This window comes from Herpailurus yagouaroundi, unplaced genomic scaffold, assembly GCF_014898765.1.
Source record: "Herpailurus yagouaroundi ecotype Mexico unplaced genomic scaffold, PumYag 163, whole genome shotgun sequence".
NCBI lineage: Eukaryota > Metazoa > Chordata > Mammalia > Carnivora > Felidae > Herpailurus > Herpailurus yagouaroundi.
This window is the reverse complement of record NW_024412404.1, coordinates 43,301,669-43,325,558: the sequence shown is the minus strand read 5'-3', so window position 1 is coordinate 43,325,558 and position 23,890 is coordinate 43,301,669. Positions and strand designations below refer to the sequence as shown.

At 49.7% G+C, this 23,890-nt stretch overlaps 1 protein-coding gene across 2 annotated transcripts in view; it reads right to left on the bottom strand.

Annotated features, from left to right (window-relative positions):
• SORCS3 (sortilin related VPS10 domain containing receptor 3) overlaps window positions 1-22,073 on the bottom strand; it is a 595,481-nt gene extending 573,408 nt beyond the window's left edge. Inside the window, exon 1 of one of the 2 annotated variants that reach the window (XM_040486371.1) lies at window positions 20,723-22,073. In XM_040486371.1, coding sequence (XP_040342305.1) covers window positions 20,723-21,355 — 633 coding nt within the window. In that variant the 5' untranslated portion in view covers window positions 21,356-22,073. The remainder of the gene's footprint in view (window positions 1-20,722) is intronic. The other variant, XM_040486370.1, reaches the window with a different exon arrangement.
• Between the last annotated feature and the right edge of the window lie 1,817 nt (window positions 22,074-23,890).

The following is a 23,890-nucleotide window of genomic DNA, read 5'->3' as shown; positions in this document are numbered from 1 at the left end:
GGCTTTCCCACATCGTCCTGTGGGGTTTCCCTTTGCTGTATTTAAAGCAAGCAGGTTCCCATGAAAGCCAATAGACGCGGGTTGTAGGGAGTGTGCGTGGGAAATAAGATGTTTTGTTGGTGATTGTTTTTTCCCCTTGCTCTGCTTTGCTCCCTCCCGTTGGCTTCCTTTAATTACAGCAGAACCCCACTGGTTGCTCTAATGATGGAGAGGGCCTGTGCAGAGCTCACGGTGGAAGGGAGGGAGTGGGCAGGAGGCCCTCCTGCTGGAGGGGAGGGAGGGCAACCAGGGAGGGGAAGGCAGCCAGCAGCTGCCAGCGCCCCATCTCTGGGAAGGAGAGAGGTTCTGGTTTTGCTGCTGGAAACAATCTACTGGGAGCCTCCAGGGGAGCTGCCACACCTCTCTGAGCCTTTGTTTTCCCTCCCACCAAGAAGGGAGACCGGGTTTCCTGGTGGTTGGAGAAGGATTGATGCCTCTGCTAACTGTATCTCACCCTTGCCCACAATTCCTAAGGGGTGCCCACTGCCAACAAAAATAAAGCCAGCGGGATATGCAATGCCTCCATAATCTGGCCTCACCTCATCCCTCTCTCTCCTGGTTCTCACACACACACACACACACACACACACACACACACTGTTACTTCTCACCTCTGACTCTTTATTCCTCCTGCTCCAGGCCTGGAAACACCAGAACTTCAGAACAAATGCTCAGTGAGGGCTTCTAGAGAACAGGATGGTCTCACTGGGGAAAGGTCCAGGGGTTGGAAATCCATCTCAGCCCTGGTGGGATCAGGAGGTGAACCTCACAATCCTGGGGCCTCACCCTCCTTGCTGGGAGCAGGTGGGGAAGCAGATTGAAGAGAGGCTCTCTGGCCCTGCCTGTAAGGAGCTCTGAAGTCAGCCCAGCCCACATGGGAGTTGTGGCTCTGTCAGTCAGCCGCTGTGTGACCTGAGCCAGGAATGCAACACCTCAGTGCCTTTGTTTCCTCATCCTTACAATGAGGCTCTTAATAGCAGATACTTCAGAAAGGTTAGGATTAAATGAGATGCTGGATGCAGAGGTAACAGGTCAGCCCCTGGCACACAGGGAGAATACACTAAATGTTGTCCATGGTTTTTACAAAATTGCATCATTCTAGAATGAAATAAAAGCCTATCTCCTCACCTCTACCCAGCCATTCGCTCTGGTTCTCTCAGCCCATCCCCACACCCAAACTCTACAACCCCATGATTTTCTAGGTCCTGAATATAGCAGACTCAGCGACCTGACATTTCCAAAGGGCATGTTGTTCTAGTTCATTACCTACTCTGTAGCTTATTAGCCATGTGACCCTGGCAATCTGCAACCTCTCTTCATCACGGTTTCCTCACCTGTAAGCCCCAACTTGTAGCTTATTGGCAGAGGGAAATGAGACGGCAGGTACAACACACCGAACACCCCCTCCTGACATACAGTAGACCCTCGGTGAATTAGATCGCCTCCCCCAAAGGCTTCATTTTGGGTGCCAATGTTGGTTTAACATTTCCATCTCTCTCTATTTACATGTACTTATCTTAGATTTCAAGTTCCCAAAAGACCAGATCAAATCTGAATTGCTCTTTACTCAGCATATGCCACAGCACTGAAGCACAGTTTGGAAGTTGCTCACAATATGTTCTGAACTACTGCAGGATGATATATATTATTTGTAAACACATAAAAGTGCCCACACCACAATGCATAGCTCATCATCATTCACCACGTATAATGACAAAGATAATAATGAATATAGGCGATAACCACTCAACTATGGAGTATGTTTGTTTCCTATCTAAGCTGCATAGAAACAAGTCTGCCATTAAAAAAAAAAGGCTTAGCAGAGGCAAAGTCCCAAGTACAAGACTGCAATGGACATACCCGGCCAGCCTGTCAGTGATCTGGCCTACGGCCCCCATGCCAAGAGGACAAGTTGAGGGTGGAAGAAGGCACAGATCTCTGGGTGCAAGAAGCGTGATTATTTTCATAAATGAAGAACATGGAATGTGAAGGGGGGATTGAAATGCAGCCCATTTCTCAGCTCTGAATATGATAAGCCTTCTCCTCACCCCCAACACCACAGCCCCCTATGGTGGAGGAAAGGAGAAGAGGGGGAGAGGTTAGGGATGGGGCAGGAGAAGGCAGGATCGAGGAACAAACTGGAAGCCCCCTTACCTGCTCAGAGGCTGACAAAGAGAATTGAGAGCAATGGGAAGTTACTGATACATAAACAGAGTTTCTGTCTGGTCAGTGAGAAAGCTCAGGAGAGGGACAGTGGTGACGGTTCTCAGCAATGTGAGTGTAATCAATGCCACTTCAAAGTGGTTCAAATGGCAAATGTTATGTGTTATACACACACACACACATACATACGTGTGTGTGTGTGTGTGTGTGTGTGTGTGTGTGTGTGTGTTTTAGAGAAAGAGAGCATGCAAGCAGGGAAAGCAGCAGAGGGGGAGAAAGACAGAATCCTAAGCAGGCTCCACACTCAGGGAGAAACCTGAACTATGGCTCAATCCCATGACCCTGGGATCATGACCCGAGCCAAAATCAGGAATCAGACACTCACCTGACTGAGCCACCCAGGTGCCCCATCCCCCACTATGTTATATATATTTTTAAATCAATACATAAGATTTAAGGAAGGACAGGGGAGACAGTAGAGCTCTCCCCAATTCCCTGCCTCCTTAACCGAAGAAAACCCAGTATTAGAAGCATGGCCACCAGAGACATAGAAGCCAGCCTTTGGTCACGGCCCTCACTCTCACATCCCAGTGGTGTTCCGAGGCTTAGGGAGGGGTCAGAAAGGAAACAAGCATCTCTGGCTAGAGGGTACCCTCCTCCTGCTGCCGCCCTCTTCCTGCTGCCAGCCCTGAAGGTGGACAAGTTAGACAAATGGGACTGGCTGAGATTTCCGGAGTCCCTACCCCTAAAATGCCTTCTGGGTGTACCATGGAAATGAAATCAGTACCTCAAAGAGATATCTGCACTCCTATGTTCTTTGCAGCATTATCCACAACATGATATTTCATCAACCTAAGTGTCCATCAAAGGACGAATGGATAAAGGAAACGTGGTATATATATACCCACAATGAAATACTGTCCAGCCTTAAAAAGGAAGGAAATCCTGTCATTTGTGATGACGTGGATGAACCTGGAGGACATGATGCTAAGTAAGGCGGGGGCAGAAAGACAAATGCTGCGCGATCTCACGTGCAGTATTTCAAAAAGTCAAATTCATACAAGACGAGAGTAGGAAGGTTGTCAGAGGCTAGGAGGTAGGAGAAAGGGGAGAGGTTGGTCAAAGAGTGCAAAGTTTCAATTATGCAGGATGAATAAGGTCTGGACATCTAATGCCCATCAGTGTGACTGTAGTTAATGATACTATATTACATACTCGAAATCTGCTAAGAGAATAGATCTTAAATGTTCTCTCCACCAAAAAAAGAAAAAGAAAGAAAAAAAGATGGTAACTCTATGAGGTGATATGCTGGCTTGATTGTGGTAATCATTCCACAATGTATACATGTGTCAAAACATCACATTGTACACATTAAATATATGCAATTTGTATTCTTCAATTATATCTCAGTAAAGCTGGCGGGGGGGGGGGAGGAAATAAAATGCAAAGGCCTCAGGAAAGGGAACTGAAGCACTACAGGACTGATGTTAGAACATTTTCCCAGGGCGGGGAGAAGGAAGACAGTGGAGGGTGCTGGGCAGAGAGGAGGCAAAGAACCAGAAAGGGGAACTGAACACACTTCCCTGGTCCCTTCCTTTTCTTTACTTCACTTTGAGGCAAACACTAGCCCAGCCCCAGGCCTGAGAGTTGACACAGACTCTGGGGTGTTTCAGGTGTCCTTCTGTCTCAGAAAATTTCATCCTCTCGCCAATTGCTAAAGCCCTGCCTTATTTGCCATAAATTCACAAGAAGCAGTGGGTCCCACCCAGTTCACAAGGGATTCAGGGTGGACCTGTTAAAAGCAAGATAAACTCTCAGTTAAACACACACACACACACACACACACACACACACACACACCCACCCACCCACCCACCCCTGAAGCTCGTTTCCCGGAAACCACACTGGTAACTTAAACCCAGAACAGGAGCCCCATAAGAACACAGAACTGAGCAGTATGGGTATGCAAGCACTTTTGCAGCCTCTTCAGAGTCACCTGCTGTTCTTCAAAGATGCTCATTCTCACCTCTTGTCATCCACACCCTTTTGGAGGGACATTTAAATAGGGGCTGGATCTGTGCTGTCTGAGATTAAACAGAAAGGGAGGGCCATTGGTAAGTCTTGGCTCATCCCTCTGGACATTGCAGGGCTTTCCTCCCCTGGACACCTTACGGGCCCCTCCTCCCCCACCCCGGAGAAGGGAAATGGTGGTGTTGGATGGTGCAACTTCCCTCTGTCTGCCCTTCACACACACCCTCAGAGTAGGAAAAATGGGTCTCAGGAGGAGACCTACTATGAGATAAACAAACCACGCTTGTCTTCACGACCGCTTACCATCTACAAATCACTTTCCAGTACCCTTCACGAGCAGGTGGGAACCTTGCCAAACCTTTCAAGTTCACTAAATCCTTACAACAGCCATGTAAAATAGGGATTATAACCCCAGTTTATAAAGGAGAGAGCTGGGTTTCAGAAAAGTAACCCACCCAACGTGACAGAGCCAGTCAGAGGAGGAGTGAGGTCCACCTGACTGACCCAAGCACAACTATGCCACCCAGAACATCCCCTCCCCTATGTCTCCCCAAAGTCACCAAATGTATTCATTCTGCCCAAGGCTCCTTTCTGGGAGAGAAACCCTTAGACTGTATTGAGAACTTAATGGAAACGGAGGAGCCTCAGGGTGTTGCAGGAAGAGCACTGGACTAGGAGTCAGGGACATGGACAATGGTGTGGGTGCTGCCGCCATCTTGGTGAATTTGATCATGCCACAACCTCACCTGGCCACACTTTTCCACATCTGAAAAAGGACCTGGTTAGATCATTATTTGTTCTTTCCAGCTCCAAATACCATCTCTCCATTATTGATACTTTAAAAGGATCTTGGAGAGGATAATGTTTAACCCAAAGGGATAACTCTTGAATTGTCAAGTTTCTAGCAAAAGTAAAAACAAAAATCAGGCAGAGAATACTTCCTGCTTCCCCTCAAAAAAATCACACCACGAGTACAAGCTACTTCGCCTATGATTTAATAGCAAAGGCATTCCCCTAAATATGTTTAGAAGTGTATAGTTTATAACACCCTTTCAAATATATGATTGCATTCTGATTCCTGCAACCATGAAACAGATAAGGAAACTTGAGTCTCAGTTATGGACTGACTTGGGCCATTTCATAAAGCTGGTAGATGGTGGTATGAAGGCTGGTCTTCCAATGTCCATTTAATCACAACCAAAAGGATACTCCTACATGTGCTTTGTGCATGGATCTGGAGTCCTACCACAGCATGAGCCCATCCACACACCTAAGCTTTCATCAGCATCATCATCATTACCATCATCATCCACAATGATCTTATCTGAGGACACAACAGACACTAAGCAGTGGTTGCCGAGAACAATTACTAAGGGACGCTAGTGTCATTTCAACACATACACCCAAATACCTGCCAACTCCACCTACTGGAAAGATCAGTGCTGTGTGCTCGGAGACGTGCACACACATGGCCTCCCCACCATTTTCTCTCCTCATCTCAGCTCCTGAAGAGGCTCATTGATGAGTCCTTTCTTCCCAAACACGCCCCTTTTCAGCATCCCTCAGTCTGGTACCGCAACAGTCTCTTGGCTGAGACAAGAGACCATCAAGGAACCACAGGTTTTCTCTCCTGCCCACCTATGTTCAGTTACAGGGTGTGACAATGGTGTTTCACACCATATAATCAACCCTGCCCCTCCAACTCCATTTCTTAAAAAATTCATAAGTGCACACGAAAGAGAAGAAAACACAAAACAGAACCAGAGGGGCAAAAGGCAATCTTGAAATGAATTTGACTGCAAAAGCTTATGTTCCTGCAGGCATAGTAGATATTAATAATTCAACAAAATATTACAGTAATTACTATACTTTGCAAAATCACAACAGTGCACTTCAGCGCAACTCCTACCAATCTCCCTCCAACTGCAATTAATAAATAAAACACAATTCCCTATATTAAATTTGTTGTTTAAAAGCTAAATATTTTATCAGAACTAATATATTTTAAATAATCAGTCAAGACCAGAAAAATCCCTGGCCCCGCATGTCTCCCCACTTGCAGTGAAATCCCATCTTCACAGCTAGAGCAGAAACGGACTTCAACTAACAAGAATGCACTGAGTGTTAGGGCTTGAAGGCCCCCCCCACTGAGGGACCTGAGAACTGCTAGGCCCCAACACTCTGCTGCAATCTGAGCAGGCTGCTGGAAAGAGTGAGAAGGAAAAAAAGGGGGAAGATTAATTCTTTTGGACCATGAATTCTGACCTGCCTCACTGGGTTCCGGGAAAAGCCATGAATTACAAAGAGAGGTGAGGGACAGGAAACCACCCCAGACATACCTAAGTATAGCCCTGAGCATGTATGAGGCTAATGACCTTGAAATACAGGTGAGCCTCCCTTTATACTCTAGTTATGTTCCCACAAATTTGTTACACCCAATCTATCAAGTTCTGTTGACTTTACCTGCTGTATCAGTTAACTTCTGCTGCAAAAATGCTGGGGAACAAACCACTCAAATCTCAACCACTTATTCTCACAAGAATCATTTATGCTCATAAATATATAGGGCAGCTGGAGGTTGGCTGACTCAACTGCGCTCAGCTGGGCAGGGCTGCTCTTGGCTGGGCCAGGCTGGTGTAGGCTAGGCTTGGCTGCACATGACCTGTCCTCTCTCCCAGGACCAGCAAGTTGGCCAGGGCATGTTTCCTCATGCAGAGGCACAAGAAAGCAGGTGGATACCTGATGCCTCTTGCTAACTAAGCTTAGAACTGGCACTTCTTCTATTGACCAAAGTGCGTCACAAGGCCAAACCCAAAGTTAGGAGGTGGAGAAGAAATGCCCCACCCCCAGAGAAAGGGTACTACCAGGGCCCAGTACAAAAGGGGTTATAGAGAGGGGCGAGGAATTATATAGAGAAACCAACAATACAGTCAACTACACCTGCTAAGTACTTCTTCAGCTGGCTTCTCCTCACCCACCTCCACTGCCACCACCCAAGCCATCACTCTCTCTAGCTACAGCGACAGTCTGGTCTCCTTTCCCCCATCTAACCCATAGGGTGATCAGAGTGGTTTTGTTTAATGCACATTTAATTAAATGACTCTCCTACTTTAAACCCTCCCAATGGCTTACCCCTTTGCTCTTAAGATGGAGAATAAACTCCTCCCCCTGGATCCATAAGGCCCTACCCATCCCTGCCTGTCCAGCTTTATCTCTTGCCAGCCTCCAGCCCACAAACCCTCTTCTCTCTGTCCTTCTCTCTGTCCCTTTCAGATACTTTCTTCCCTCATGTCTCAGAAGCTATGTGCCCAGAACACTCTGCCCTCTCCTCTTCACCTAATTAACCCTGTGCATATTTGAGATCTCAGCTCATCTGCTTCTGCCTCTCTGCCCTCTCCAAGTTAAATGTGCTTAGTGTAATCTTTGATAATGTCATGAACCTCTCTTTTCAGAGCACTGATCACCATTATATACTCAGAGCCCAGCAGGGCCTGGCATCTAGCAGGTACTCCAAAAATATTTGTTGAATATTGATGACATTTTCAAAAGCTATCTTACATTTTTTAAAATGACAAATAGCTAAAACTACTCTTTTTTTGGCTGAGTTTTATATTAAAAGTATTCAGGGGCGCCTGGGTGGCGCAGTCGTTTAAGCGTCCGACTTCAGCCAGGTCACGATCTCGCGGTCCGTGAGTTCGAGCCCCGCGTCGGGCTCTGGGCTGATGGCTCAGAGCCTGGAGCCTGTTTCCGATTCTGTGTCTCCCTCTCTCTCTGCCCCTCCCCCGTTCATGCTCTGTCTCTCTCTGTCCCAAAAATAAATAAACGTTGAAAAAAAATTTTTTTTTTAAAGTATTCAGATAATAAGCATGGCAATAAGCATGGCAAACTGCTCTGTAGAGTTTAATCCCTCACACCATGCTGCTGATTTTGTATAAATCTGGTTGTAATGCATCAGGTCTCCTTAAAGGGTTGTGCATCAGTGACCTGAGCAAAGCCAAGGTGGCCCATGCTAGACACCTCCTTCCCTTACTCTCATTAGTCCTGAGTAGGAGAGGGATACATATAATCCCCAAATAGCAAAGATGCAAAACGAGCAAGTATGCTAAGTACTTCAAGACCCAAGGGAAATTTTTTTGACCCTAGACTTCCATGTCCAGATGAACCACAAGCCAATGCAAAAGGCAAATAAATTTTAGACATAAATTTATCATAATTTTAGACCATATAATTTATCATCCAAGCCAGGATTTCTTGAGAATTAAAAGCAATATATCAATATTTATGTCAGGACACAGAAATAATCCAGGACATTCTCATGCCCTCTCTACAAAAAAAACTGGAGGATAAACCACAGAAAAATGAAAATCATCCCAAAAAAGAGGAATGGAGCCACTCCCCATCCCCCCAAAAACCCAGAAGTACGAACCCAGGAGTAGAATACATAGAAATAGTAAGATAAGAACAGGAAGACAGACCTAGAAAGAAATCAGTACAAATAAGAATATCCAATAATACAGTTAAGAAGCTGGAGTATCTTGGCACAACGGTGAAGAAACAGATGTTTCTTCTCTCTGTGAGGATGATAAAACAATTAGAAACTCAAGAAAAAAAACCAAAGAGCAGTACAAGAAGGTTACAGCCCAAACTACTATGGCAGAATTCTGAGCAACTGTCACAGCATAAAATGATCTACCCAATCTTTACTTCTTATCATGTCACACAGATTTAGTCATGAGTATTGTCAACCATACTACTTTGTTGTAGATAATAAAAACAAGCGTAATATTCTCAACATTTTATTAGTTTCATTCACTGTGCTCTAGGTTACATCCAATGTATTTCCTAAGCACCTTCCGTTGTTCTCTGTTCCTAACATTTTCCTAATGTGTGTTTCCCACACACAAGACTATACACTTTGGGGGTGTCCAGTCTGCACCACTAGGCAGTATAGCAGATGCTCCCCAAATACTTCATATTATCTGAAAAGAATGAGGCCAGGCAATCAATACAGGTCAAGTCCTGGAACAAATGTTTTTTTAAACTCCCAAATTACACTCCCATCTGAGAATTTTATTATATCAGATGTGACTTGAAATAAATTGTACATCGTGCCTGGAATAAGAAGCATGAGGTTTTTAACGCCATGGTATGTGTGCTAATGGAAGGGTTTCGTTTGTGATGGGCGAAGGCAAAACAAGGCGGCTGTTGGACATGGTCTCAAATCTATTGTGGAAGGACCTCCAGCCACTTAAAGCATAAAAGGAGAGGTAAGGTAAACTAACACCATGAGTTCATACCGCCCCTGTTCACATTGCTTTGAGAACCATTCTTTTTAAAATGCTTCCAGGTGTGTTATGTCCTTACTTAACTGTGACATAAAGGGAGCCAATGGGATTGTCCCCATTTCACACATAAGGAAATGACTGACCTAGTATCACATCTAGTTTATGCTGAGATGGGCCTGTATCAATTTATGCAGCTCATCCATTCTATAGATAAAGAAATTGAATCCAAGAATATTCAATAACTTAAGGAGCATCACACTAAGCAAAGAAATGAATGAAAAAAGGAATGAACAAATGAATGCACCTCTGCTTGGGGAAGACCAAATTTATGCATGCTTGAAAGAAGCGTTTTTCAGTATTTTTACCAGCATCCTAGACACTCTCCTTACTAATGTACCCATTAAAAAACAACTCTCATTCATAGACATATACTGAAGAGTTTTCATCCCCTTACACCTAAGAATGGTGGCCGGCTAAAAGCAGTTACTGTACGTGAGTCAGAAACCCAAATCCACAGATCTCAGCTCCCAGGCCAATATTCTTCCCATCCTATTATGATGCTTCTCACTGATGAGATCTTAGAAAGAAAGATACTAATGGGAAGCTAACTGCTCCCTGCCCAAATCCTGACAAAGTCTAAGAAAAAGAGGAATTGCACCCACTCCTAGGTAGGACATCATCTGCCAGCAGGTAGAGGTCAAAATTTTAGGGAGCCTCTGTTTTATGTATTATGAAGAACCACCACAGGTCCTAAGTGAGGTGGGGCTGCTTAGCCTTGAGAAATGACAGTGCACACTAATTTGGAGGTGTGTGTCCCCTTCTCAAATCCCCAGCACCATGTTCCTGCTACTCAGTATAAACCTGGAGTGGGATCCTTTCTTTTGGAAGGTGCCAACTCCAAGGAGGACCTCTCAGAAGTGGGGGCAGTGACTTCATCCCCCTCCCCACACCCAATATGGACCACGGGAGGCCCCAGAACAGGCTTTTAAAAGAGTAGGAGGGAAATTCCTGGCTTGGTGTGATGGTTAATTTTATGTGTCAATTTGACTGGGCCACAGGGTACCCAGATATTTGGTCAAACATTACTCTGTGTATGTCTGTGAGGATGTTTCTGGATGAGATTAATATTTGAATCAGTGGACTGAGTAAAGCACATTGTCCTCCCAGTGTGAGTGCCCTCATCCAAGCCAGGAAGGGCGGATTAGAACAAAAAGGCTGAGTGAGAAATAATTCTTTCTCTTTGCCTGACTATCTTCAAGCTGGGACACTGGTCTTCTCTTGCCCTCAGACTCAGACTGGAACTACAGCTGGGTCTCCAGCTTCACAACTACAGATTTAAGACATCTCAGCCCCATTTATAGTGTCTGTCTATTCCTCATAATAACTTCCTTTAGATACACATACATATACACATAGACACACATACATATGTACATATACATACACATACATAGATATAGACATACATGCACGTACATTCACATGCACATACACACATACATATATATATGTATGTACATACGTATGCGTATACATATATATGTAGGTAGGTATGTATACATATACATATACATATACATATACATGTATGTATGTACATATACTTATATACACACAAAGAGATTTACAATGAGGGGTGTGTGTATGCACACACACATACTGGATATATATCAGATGTATATATCCTATTGCTTCTGTTTCTCTAGAGAGCCCAGACTAACACACTAAGTCAGGCCAGCATGCAGAGAAACAACAAGTGCCAAGGGGATATGGGCAGAGAACCAACAGATCTGCCTAAATGGACAGATACTCAATCTACCCCATTTCCTGCCTAGGCGAATAATAACATTCTTAACCAACATGATACCCTTCAATACTAGACCCTTTATACTATAGCATACTTTAGACCCACGCCGTCTCTAAGATTACCAACAACCTGTAGGTTCACTATTATCCCACTTTTACAGCCAGTGAAACTGAGGCTCAGACATCCGTTCAAAGTCGCTGCTGCTTGGGCATCGTCTCATAACCCAATAGACATTTCAGAGTTTTGAGAAACCTTCCAGTCAAAACTTCACTTTCAAGTATGAGTAACACTGACAGCAGCACAGTGATATGAGCAACTCTTTTGCCTCTAAAAATAGCTTCCTCTACCTACCACCACCCTGGAAAACAAATTTCTCTGCATCTCCAGTTTTATGGTCTCGAAATTCTTATTGTAGCAAGTTCCTCCACTACATGTAATCACATTCAGATATGGCAGCTTGAGTGACTTTTCTAGCCCTGAAAAAAAAATGTTCAATTCAGTAATTGTTCCCCATCTCCCACTGAGAACAGATTTTAAGAAGAAAAAGTTCATTTCTGATGCAGCAGTGTAATCTTTAACCTGACTCTAACCATCTGGAAGAGAAACTGCATACCTCACCATAGATGCCAAAAAGACTTGGAAAGCCCTGAATCAGGCATGTGGGATCTCAGCACCAGTGAGAGGGAACAGAGATGTTCAGGGGTGAGCCTAGGCCCAGGGGCAACAGGAAGAGGCCTTCCCTCAGCCCCAAGACACTCATTCTTTACCCAGGCAGTTCTAAGTATTTAAGAAAGTGTTTATTACATTCAACTCAGTAAGCTTCTACTGACCATGCACCATGCACAGGAAGTGAAGGGACACAAAGGCAGAAAATGCAAAAGAGATAGGGCAACCAACCGTAAGTATCACTTCCTGCTGATTTTTACTTCTAGAGTCTTAGCTGGGTCATTAATGGGTTGAATGGACTGCAGAACGGATGTAATGTATTTGAACAAAACACCCATTTCCTTTTTCTGCAGGAAGAGGCTGATCAACCTCCCTGCCCCCCACTCCCCCAGGACTGAAGTGCCCTGTTGCCAATCAATATCCATCTAGGGGTCACCAAACATCCCCACACACAATTCACCTGCAGGGTGCTGTTTCTCCTCTTCTCTCCTTTGGAACGATTCCTTGTGCAGCATTTTTTTTTATTATTTCATCCTATTTATTTTCACTTCTTTCCCAGGGCAACACTCCCTCTAGTGTCTGTGTAGGGATCTCAGGTTCCACTCTTGGTGCAGAGGGTGCAAGCAAAAAGGGAATACAAGCCTGTATCTCGATGAGGATAAATCACTACAAAATTAATAGTGGGTTTGGCCAGGGTGATAATTCTTGGAAAGAGGCTGCGGATATTCTGCAGATAGTTCTAGTCATGGATATTCCCATTTTACACTAGGCACGAAGCAGAGAGAGCTGGGAGATCAAGAGGAGAAGCACAGCTGGAACCTCAATGTCCATCCCATGGCTGCCATGTAGAAAAGTCTTCGGCACTACATTACAGGTTCCACTTGCCGCCCAGCCCCAGCAGCCCACTGTTCTCCTACTTCCCTGAATGACACATTCCAATAACTCACTTCCTTCAAGAAGTCTTCCGAGATGAGCTGTGAAGCATAATTATGGGTGCCCAAGCCAAGAGAAGCTATTCTCTACCTTGCTGGATGCCTTCCTTAAGGCTTCAATGGAATCCCCCCCCAAAAAATGTGCCACATAAAAGCTGTTAATTAGTGTAATCTTTAACCTGGTTCTAACTATCTGATTCTAACCACTTCTATTACAAATTCTGAGTAGGAATTTCAAGGTCCCCAGTCATTCCCTCCTGTCTTTTTCACTATCTCAGCACAACACAGAAGAGAGATATCGCAAAGGCTCATCTGGCCAAGGATAGGAGGTGCCTGACAGGAGCATCTCCCTGAGGGTTCTGGCCAAAGCTTTTGCCATTAGCTCATTGGAAAACTTGGAGCAAGTACGTCCTTCCTCTGCTTCAATGTTTCCATCTGAAAGCGAAGGGAAAGCCCTTTCCAATATAAAAATAACAACTAAAGCAACTAAGGTATCCGCAGGGCTTGCCACAGGTCCAGCACTTCTTTTAAGCACTTTGCCACGTACGTTATCTCATCAATCCCTACAGCAGCCCAGTGTGAACGGTACTATTTTCACCACTCTCTTCTAATAAATGTACAAATAGCGAAGAAAGTATAACAACTTGTCCAAGGTCACAAGGCTATTAAGGACAGAGGCACGATTTAAAGCCAGGCACCCGGTTCCAGAACCCATGCTCCTAACTATTTACTATACGGCTGTCCCCAATAATCTCTGAAGAAGACTATGTTCAGGATAGATACACTCCACAAGCATGAATTCACACCCAGACCAAACAATCCCACAATCCACACCCTAACAGGATCCTTGATTTCCCTATATGGCTCTTTTTCCAGTTTTTCCCCTAAACTAGGTCCCGGTGTGTGCCAAGTGACAGGCCCCTACTTAGCAGCGGGCAGTTTTACTGGCCAACCGTCCTGTATGGCTGGCCCCACTGTGCTCCAGGGCCCTCTCATCTCAACCCACTAGGGATGCTTTCCTCTGCTCCCCAGCAAGGAGTAAATAGCAGAAAGCTGTCTGTGCAGTCCTGAAGTTCTTAGACTCCATTACTTTTTCCAAATTTACTACAACACATTTATTAGCGTACTATAAAGAAAAGCATTTCCATAAATAATTAAACCCAAACTACACTGATCAAAATAAATGAGCAAAATGTTCCTGGTGATGCAACCAGGCCTGATTCACTAACTCGAATAATGAGGTGACTCACAAGAGGCCCCCATTAACAACGGTTAGTAAGACACAGATTGTCCAACATTGAGGAGGTTGGTATTTATCGTCTGCAGATACCTCACTGGGTGGGCAGGGTGGATGTAGAACACAGCCAGGGAACCAGAGGAGCCTCTTTGGTTAGCCTCGTGTATATTCATCCTAGGCCTCAGTCTGTCCTACCTATAAAATGGGCAGCATCCTACCTCCCCTGAGTGAAAATGCATAATCCTCTTGGACACAAAATGGTCTGTAAACCCAAGGAGAAACCTGGGAATGAGTAGGGGACGGCTACACAGAGAAAAGGAACAGGAGAGAGTCCAGATCATAGGATGCCACGTTTCTGTCTGAGCCTCACATCCCTCATCTCTATGCTGAGCGATATGATGTAAACAGTTGCCACGTGCCCTTCCTGCCTTGACATCCTATGAGTCTCAATGCTGTAGTATCTCTCACAGTGACCTTCTCTCCCCTGAGCTCGCAGCCCAAAACAACTGCTTAACAATTAACCACGTATCATCCCCATGGCTTCTATCTTGCTGTCATGTGTTATTTAACTTTACAGAACAGCAGTTTCATATCCAAAGCATGTTGGAAGGACCTTGAGGCAAATGCTGTCTTATCCTTATTTGGCTCTCCCTCCATCTCACCCCTACCAATCCCACGGTGCCCAGAACACTGCCACACACACAGGAAACACACAGCAAGCAGTCGACTACCTTCCGTGAGTCCATCTGATCTCTGAAGTCCAAAAGGAAGAAGCCAGGTTGTTGCCTAGCTCCTATCTCCATCTTCTTACTAAGTGGGGTAGAGATGCCTCCAAATCTGGTGTCAAAAGTCACATATGAAGTAATAAAGCAGCTATATTAACTTAGTGCTATTAAGAGTGTCAGCCCGTCCTCCCCACACAGCTAAGGCGCCTTCCAGCTCTGGGTGTAAGTTCAGTAAGTATGTACTGAGCTGTGTGACAAGCACTGTATGCCACACAACACAAGAAGAAAAACAACACTCACGCTGAGGGGTGGGGGAGGTGCTGTTGTAATGATTTCCTCCTTCATCTCTTACCTTGAAAACACTTACAAAACCATACAAGATTAAAATAAATGAGTACTAAACCCGTGATCAAATGTGTGATGCAGTCTTTGACATTCTATAAACAATTAGGAAAAAGGGAAACAAATGTTTTCAAGGAAAGTCACTGCATTTGAATCTTGAGCAGAGCTGTAAATAACAGGTGCATTTGAACAGAGGAAGAAGGGTACCATAAGTGGAGAAGACCTCAAGAGCAAAGGCTCAGAGTCGAGAAGGGGCTTGGGGCAATGAAGGGGCTCCCTTGGCTAGAGTGAAGGAATCCATCAGGGAACAGAGAAGCGGAAAAGTAGAGCCAGGACATACGCAGTGAAGGGCCCCAAATGCCAGGTTAAAGGGCTCTGGATCTGAATGCAAGCAGGTGAAGGCATTTGAGCCAGAATGTAGACATACTGGATGAAATACCCCTGGTTACCATCACTGTCAAGTTTGAAAAACCTGGGAAAGAAATCACTGATATCCCAAAGGACAAGGACTTCTAATTACTTCATAGCTTCTGCTCAGTAAGACTTGAGGCTGAGTCCCTCCTGCATGTGAGACGGAGCTCTCCCATCTCCACTCACTGCCAGCAAAACCAGAGCACCATCCAGACCCTTCTCTCGGTCACTCCCCATACCTGGGGGTAAGGATGGTTTCCAACTTCCATCCTTCCCCCAGTGTCCATTCCACTTACCCAAGGTGGCCCGCTGACACTACACTCTCTCTTCTCTGCCTGCAACTTCATTAGATCGCTTCCCTCCCAAACTCTCTGAAAAATCATCCTTCGACATTTTCCCTCTATAAGAAAAGTGTCTCAAGCCTGCCAAGAGGCCAGAGAAAGCAGGAAATCAACAGGTGAGTCAAGCCAGCAGGCCTCAGGTGCACCTAGCCTTGGATAAACCCAGCCTTCAGAGGTATCTTCCTATCTCAGCCTGTCTGGGGTTGTCGCACCCCCTCTGCTCCTTATGGGATGAATCAGAGCCCACATATCATCCAGTTCCAAAATTCCCCAGTGACAATAATAGATTTACGCAGGCCAAGGAAAAAGCAGTTCTCCCTTCTGCCCTGAGCCTTCTTGCCACTGGAGCTACAACCCTCCACTACCCCCCCACCCCCACCCCCACCCCCACGGCTGCTTCTCTTAAATCCAACACAATTGGAGAAGCCACTTCCCAGCACTTCTTTGCCAACTACAAAGCAAGTTCCAACCACTGCATTTCTGCAATCATTAAATCAGGCCTCCCAATTAAGGAGTTTGCAAATTCTGCTCACCTTGGAAATCACTGCAGGATCTGAGAAGCAAATCACACCCTGTAACCCAGCCATCAGAGGAAAGGCAGAGCAGACAAATAGAGACAAACAGCCTGTGTCCAGCCCCCTCCTCTCTCCACCCCACCCCCCAACCCCAGGCGGACAATGACCAGGAGCAATTAGGGCTGTGATGTCCCACAGCACTTCCCAGCTGCAGCTCAAAGGAGAGGCTCCCCTTGTAATATTAATTAAAAACAGATTCTTTTTGGCAACCCCCTGAGGAACAGCTTCTGTGGCAGGCTTCTTTATTAAGCCTCTGAGAAGGCAAAATGCATTAAGATATTGTGACACAAGGTTCGTGAGCAGGGACGATGAAGGCAAGACAATCCAGCCAAAAGCTATTTGAAAAATCTGTTTGAGAGCCACAATTAGCTGCTCCAGTGAGTGAAATACAATTAATCTGATCAAAGCTGTCACTATTTTGCACATTAGGAGTAAATATTTTAGAACACAGTCCAGCTGAATTAGTTAAAGGTATGAAATCCCGCCTGGAAAACATCTGTGTGTTCCACCTCCTCGTGGGCTCAGGGATGGGTTATCTGGAGGCACCTGGAGTTACCAGCATCCCCTGCTTCTCGACACCCCTGCTTCTGCACCAATGTGCAGTGTTGGGCACATTAACTGAAAACTATCTGACAAGTCATTTCAACCAGACACGCTGCAGGGGCAGCAGGCTGCAAGTCGCTGCCACTGCCAGTGAGCTGCTGGAAAGGAATGGGGGTCATCCAAGGGAGAATGCAAGGTTCCCACCTTGGGATCCCCATGCGGGGTTACTCCAAAGAGGAGGGGGCACAGAGAAGTGAACTGTCGCCTTTACAACCTTCCAGTCTCCAGAGCCTTTTGCCAATCCAATGAGCAAGCAGGAGGCACCTTCCTGCATTTGAAGGAGAAGGGCAGAATGATGTGTTTTTCTGTTTCCCTGCAAGCTGTGGGGAGGGAGCTCCCTCCGGGTGTTTGTGACACACTGTCTTAGCCATTAATCACCAGGAATCCAGCTGGAGACTGCCGGAGATAGGGTGGCAAATGTCCCTCCAGTGTGGAGGCTCCAAGTCCAAGTCCACTCACCTCTCGCTAGGAACACCTGGCAGGGTAGTATGGGTCAGAGGGAGACCCAGACTCCAGCCCTTCTTGACACCTTCTAGCTTAAGCCTGCTGGGCACTTCCTCCTTTGTCCCCCAAGCCAACTGAGCACAGTCCTTGAACCAAAGTGGACACATGACCCAAGCCCTGGACAGGGATCTCCTCTGCCCCCGAGTCCCTGGGCACGCCTGGACAAATGGAGTGGAGCATGTCCAGTTATGCCTGCCTGACATCCTGCCAAGTGTCAGACTGGAGTTTGATCTCAGTTACATGGGGTGACTGAAAACCCTCCCCAAAAGGGAATTCATATCAAGTAATGAGGTCCACCAAAGGCACTTGCAAGGAGAGCAGAAACCCTAGTTCACACTTAAACTGCTGGTCTTCCCAGAAAAGAAGTGTTTAATACTTCGGGTATCAGAGGCAAGATGGAACTCTCTTTTCACGTCAAAAGAGCCTAGTGCTAGGATATCTCCCTCTACTTTGAAACCAATGATGAGGGAAGCTTCCAGAAACTTCCATCATCCCACTCATCCCTCACCCTGGCTTTTATGTAGAGCATCTTCTTTTATTGCCTTCAGGAATGGGGGGGGGGGTAGTTGAAGAAACCAGCCTGGTAATGTTGCAGAAGCTAGTTTCCCAGTTTCTCTTAGAGGGCTTGTTTCCTTAGAGTCTCTCAAAGAGAGGGCCATGTTAACATACTTCCCCTCTTCCCTCAGAGCAGCACAGATCTGATACTCAGTGAAGCCTTTCTCACTAATACTGCCTACACAGCATGGTCAGAATAGGCAGGTCCAGCCCAGGAGCTAAAGAGGCAGTCCCCCTCTCCACTAGAAAGAAAGGACAAGATGGGGTCCCTGCACCCACGTGTGTTGCCTCATCCTTTCTTGGACAGTTAAGACTGGCCAAGAACACAACCAACAAGCATCCCGTGGGCTCTTTGTGGACTGCCTGAATCTCATTGCTGTCACTAAGGGCTCCAAGGCCAACTGGTCCATTCCCCAGGTGCTTCTGCCCCTCCTTCAACTATGAGCCATTTGCCCAGGGGGCACAGGGCTAGACTTGCCCCCTCACTTCCTCTGCTGCACAACGGCATTGAAGACAGGCAGATGTAACTACCATTTGCAAAAAAGTGGTTGCTCTCAAATTCCATCTTCAGGGGACAAGTCAACACACACAAAAAAAACGATCCTTCAAGTAAAAGCAGAGACATAAGAAACGCTTTAGGCATTGTGAATTTATACCGTCCAAATGTGGCAGTAATATAGTCATAGATAATGTGAGGACAGCACCTCCTCCTTCTCCCAGAGATACATTTACTTCCACACATCCTGTTCATCCTCCTCACTGAGTGTGAACATGAACGAACACACACACACACACACACACACACACACACACTTCCTCATTATCAAACTAAAATGAAGTTGAGAGTCACACTCCCTGCTGTCAAAGAATTACCTCTCTCTCCCCCTCTCCCTCTGGAGATTTCCAAGTCTTCAATCACCCAGCCCTGACAAGGCCTGCTGTGCCCACCCCCTATGCTCAGAGTTGCACACTCCGAAGCTACGGGGGTCTTCACCGGAGGCAGATTAAGCCAGACACCGCGCCGCTGGGGAGTCGGACCGCTCAAATCCTTCCAACCCAGCATCCGTACCCAGGCTGGGCTGCGCGTGTCATGGAGAACCAGGAAACCTGTTTTGGGCAGCGTGGACATGCTGCACTCTGCGGACTCCCCGCTTTCCTGTTCCTTCTCACCCCTGTGACACCCTAGAGCCCCTTTAAAATAAGACGAAAATTTCCCAGGAAATCTTGAATGCCAGCCGTAAAGAGAGGCATGAAGGGGAGGGGAGGAGCTTTCCCATCAAATGAGTTCCCCAAAGCTGCCTATACAGACATTCATCACCCTCCAGACTCTGCCCAACGCCGGGTTCTGATTTTATCCGGAGAGCCAGAGAAGCGGAAAGGATTTTTCCCAAACTGGCTGAAAGTGGGGGCCGTGGACAGGAGGGGAGGGGGGGTAGATCGCGGGTAGCCGCCCCCCATCCACCGGAGAGCGCGTCCCCCTCCGTTTCCTGGCTTGGCCGCAAGGCGCTGGGCCCGGGCGGGCGGCGGGGATCGGGAGCTCCTCCGAGCGCGCTCTGTGGGCTGCAGCAGCTGCCCGGGGCCGCTCGAGCTCCAAGCCCGACGCAGGGCCGTCAGCGCCCGGGCCGCTGGAGTGGAAACTCAAGGGCGCCACCTGTCGGTGCCGCTGCTCTCAGGGGAACCTGGCAGCGGGGAGAAAGAGGTGCGCTGAAAGCACCGGGTCCCAACTCCACTCCAGGGGCCGATTGTGATGCGGGACGCAGCAGCCGAGGCGAGTGTTTTGCTCAGAGACTTAGGTGTGCCTGTGCATGCGTAAGGGTGAGGGGTGCGGAAAGGGTGTTGAATTTCACTGCACGCTTTAAACTTTTTTACTGCCTCTCCTATAGCTTTCCAGGCAGCTGCCTGGGTTTTGGAGGGGGACTCTGTGACGTGAAGGCCGGGGCTTGGGTGGACTCGGCGCAGCCCCCTCGCCGGGGCTGGGAGAAAGTGCGCCTGGAGCGGAGAGCAGCGGCCCCAAGACCGGCAGGGGTCTGGGAGGGAGTCTGAGTGGCCTCCAGCTCCCGAGTTCCTTTTCGCGTGACTGGAGAGGGGAGGCTCGGCAGTTGCAGGAATCCGTCAGTCTGCCCAGCGGGTCCTTCGCCAATTCAGACCGCGTCCTCACGAATTCAAGCGCCCGACGGGAAAACTGACTCTCCAAGCCGTTTACCAGGGAAAGGGACCACAGATCCATCCCCTGCTCATCTTTAAGACACTTCTTTCCCCCCTCTCTTCCCTCCGGGCTGCCCCAAATCTAGGGTCTCCAGCAAACAAACGTACACACCATCTTACAACAAACTCCGCTAACCTGTTGGGGGCGTGGGGGGAGCCGAATGAACCTGTTCTCTCTACAAGCCAGGGCGCCCCCGCCTCTGCCTCGACCCTCCAGCAACTATCTGTCCCTCGGTCCCGGCCCCCCCCCCCCCCCCCTTCTGCCCTGCTGTCAGGAGACAGCGGTCCGGCGGGTACTCACGCTGCTGTTGTGTCCGGACCAGTGCACCATGGCTTGATTGTGGGCCGAGTCCCCGGTCAGCGCGAACGAGGTGCTGGGCAGCCGGAGCTCCTCGGCCGCCGCCCCCCCGGCCCGCGGCGCCTTCACCTCCTCCCGGAGACCCTTGGCCGGAGGGCGGCTTCCTTTGGCACCATCGGACAAGGCAGAGGCCCGGGCGTCCCCGCGTTCCAGGGCACTGGGGGGCTGCGCCCGGCGACTCCTCCTCGCGCCGGCAGGCTTGCCCGGAGCCGGGGTGCCTTGTCCCCACCGCGCGCCTGCAGGCGACGGTCCCCCGCCTTCTCCCTGCTTCTTTCCGCCGCTGCCGCTGCCGCCGCCTGGCTGGGACAGCGGCTCCGGGCCGGGCCGGCGCCCCAGTGCGGCGCCTCTCCGCGCCGTCGCCAGCTCCTCTGGCCACTGGCTTGCCACTGCCCGCGGGAAGAGAGGAAGCAGCGCCGGCGGCCGCGACGCAGGGGCCTCGGGGCGCCCGGGACCGCCCGTCGCACCCCAAGTGATCTCGGCGCCGGCCAGGACCCACGTCGACAGGAGCAGGAGCCCCGTCCGGGCGAGAGGCGCCCCGGGCCAGCCTGCGGGGCGCTCGGTGCGCGCTGCCTCCATCCCGCTGCGGCTGCCGCGGCTCGGGCTGCCGAGAGTGTGGCGCCCGCCGAGGTGCGGGTCCGGCGCGGGGGGTGTGCGCGCGCCGACGAGCCAGCGAGCGAGTGTGTGTCGGGGGGAGTGGGGAGGGGGCGGCCGGGAAGGAGGTGGCTCGGGCTGGCGCGCCTCGCGGGTCCTCTCCACTCTTCCCTCCTCGCTCTCGACCGCTCGCTCTCTCGAAAGGGCGAGTCCAAAACCAAAGAAAAATTAATATATGCCCCCTCCGTGCTTTTTCCCCCTTAAAATAAGATCCCTCACAATCTTCCTCACCGAGCTCCTCCAGAAATTTTGTTAAAAGGGGTGTTCAAAGGTAATGAGAAAAATCCTCTTTTAAAATATGAAAATCAAGCCGGATCCAGGAGGAGGGGCTGGCGACGGACCCCAATCCAGAGTCTCTCCGAAACCCAGCCTCCAACCTGCTCCCGCCGAAGAGTTCGGAGTCGCTTCTGGCCGCCTTTAGGGGGTTACTCTTCGGGCCTGTTGTGGGGGGGCGGGAGGTGGCGTGCAGGGAGGATGTGGGGGGGGGGTCTCGAGGGAGGGGGAGGAGGAGGAAGAGGAGGAGGAGTAAAGTGTTTTCAGCGCCAACTGTTCGGGTTCGGAAGCCAAGGGGCAGACCGGAGCCTTCGCGTGCGGAGGCGGCGCGCAGAAGCAGAGCGCGGGATGGACCCGGGACTCCGCTCGCGGCTCCCGGGCCCGCCCCTCCCACCGCCCCCCGCCCCTCTCGGCCTGCGCCTCCGCCCGGTGCGGGGGCACGGGGACTGCGTGCGTGCGCGTGCGTGCGCGCAGGCGGGAGAGGGTGAGGCGAGGGGTGCGCCGGGGGCTGGCGGGCTAGCGGGCGGGCGCCGCCGGGTGGGGGCACCTGGCGGAGCCCAGGGCTGGCTCGGTGTGCGGGGGCGCGCGCCTCCGTGCGTGCGCGTTTGCACGCATTTGTGTGCGTGTCAGTGTGAGCCGTGGGGTGTGGGGCGGGGAGGGGTCCGCTCGGACCGTGGGCGCTCTCGGATCACGCGCGGGCTATGTTTGCATTTCCTGAGCCTGCGAGTCTTCAGAAAGGCAATATTGAGAGCGAGGCAGGCCGCCCTGGACAACCCCCTCCTCCTGGCGCCCCGCTCACCCATGCTCCCCCACAGCCGGCGGACGGAACCTGGTGATTCATTAAGCCTCCTGGAAGGCGAGGAGAGAGATCCAGGAGGAGCCGGCGGCGGGGTCAGGTGTTTGCCGGCTCTCCCCCCTCCACGGTTCTCTTTCTCGGGACCCCTGGTCGGAGCTGAGGAAAGACAGTGGAGACCGTTCGCTCCCACGGGGGGATCCAGCCCCCATCTTCTAGCCTGGGATTGAGGTCGCTCACTCTTCCTAGATTCGTTTCTGAACCGGCTCAGTTGTTCCTTCGAAGTGTAGGCTGCCAGTGAGAGGGCCCTCGGCCCAGCCCAGCGCCGGCCTACCAGGCCCCCCTGGACCCCACTGCAGAAGCGCAGCCTGAGCGCGTGGGACGCAGTCCGGGCTAGGGCCCTTGGAGCCCCCTAGGAAAAGGGAGACTTCGGAGAGAGGGAAGCTAAACTTGAACGAGGAGGAGATGTGGTTTACAGGCCCGGGCACGTAGTGCAGCCCACCGCCTCCGCGAAGCCCCCCGTGATTTCTAGGGGTTGGAAAGGCGAGCAGCCCAGAGCTGGAGGAGGGGTTGTTAAGAAAGGAATAGGATGAAGGGAGGGGGCTTCCCCTCCTCCTCGGGATTAGAGGAAGGGTTCCTTTGTGGGTGATGTTTAAAGCATAGCCAGAGGGAGGGAAACGCCGGAAGAGGGAAGAGGAGAAATGTGGGGAGAAGGGACAAGAAGGGAACGGAGGGGAAGAGAGAAAGGGGAAAGGGAGAAGAGAGGAGAAATGGGATGGAGGAGGAAAGGCGACATAACGGTGCGAAAGGAAAGGCCAGAGAAAAGAAGAGGCGAAAGCGCCAGCTAAGGGCCAAAGAGGGATGGAGGAGGCAGAGGTGGCCTGGGAATCAGCCGGTCACAGAGGGCGGCAACCGGCGGTATCCGGGAGCCCCCACCCTGGCGAACAGGCTTTTCCAACCGGAGCTAAACTGGAAATTGGGAACCCAGGAGACGGGGCTGGAGAGCCAAGTCGATGACAACGTCCAGCCCAGGATGAGGCGTGTCTTGGACTCCAGGGGTTTCCAAAGACCGTTGGCAGCGGAACGCCCCAAAAAAGTTGCAGCGCGGAAGGCTGAGGTGGGCGCGGGATCGGGCGCTGGACGCGAGCCGGCCATTCGCAGGTTCCCAGCGCCCCTGCCGGGGAAAGCCGGGCGCTGCAGCCCGAGCCAAGCTCGGGGTGCAGGAAGGATGCGAGGCCTCTCTTCTGCTTGGGCTGTGGGCAGAGGTGCTAGTTGCCAGAGTAGAAGTGATCTTGGCTTTCAGGCTGGCCTCCCGGAGTGGACGTTCACAGAGCCCGGGGGAGGGGCGGGGGGGAGCTGGGGGTAGGCCTCCCAAGTCCAGACCCACAGGGGGA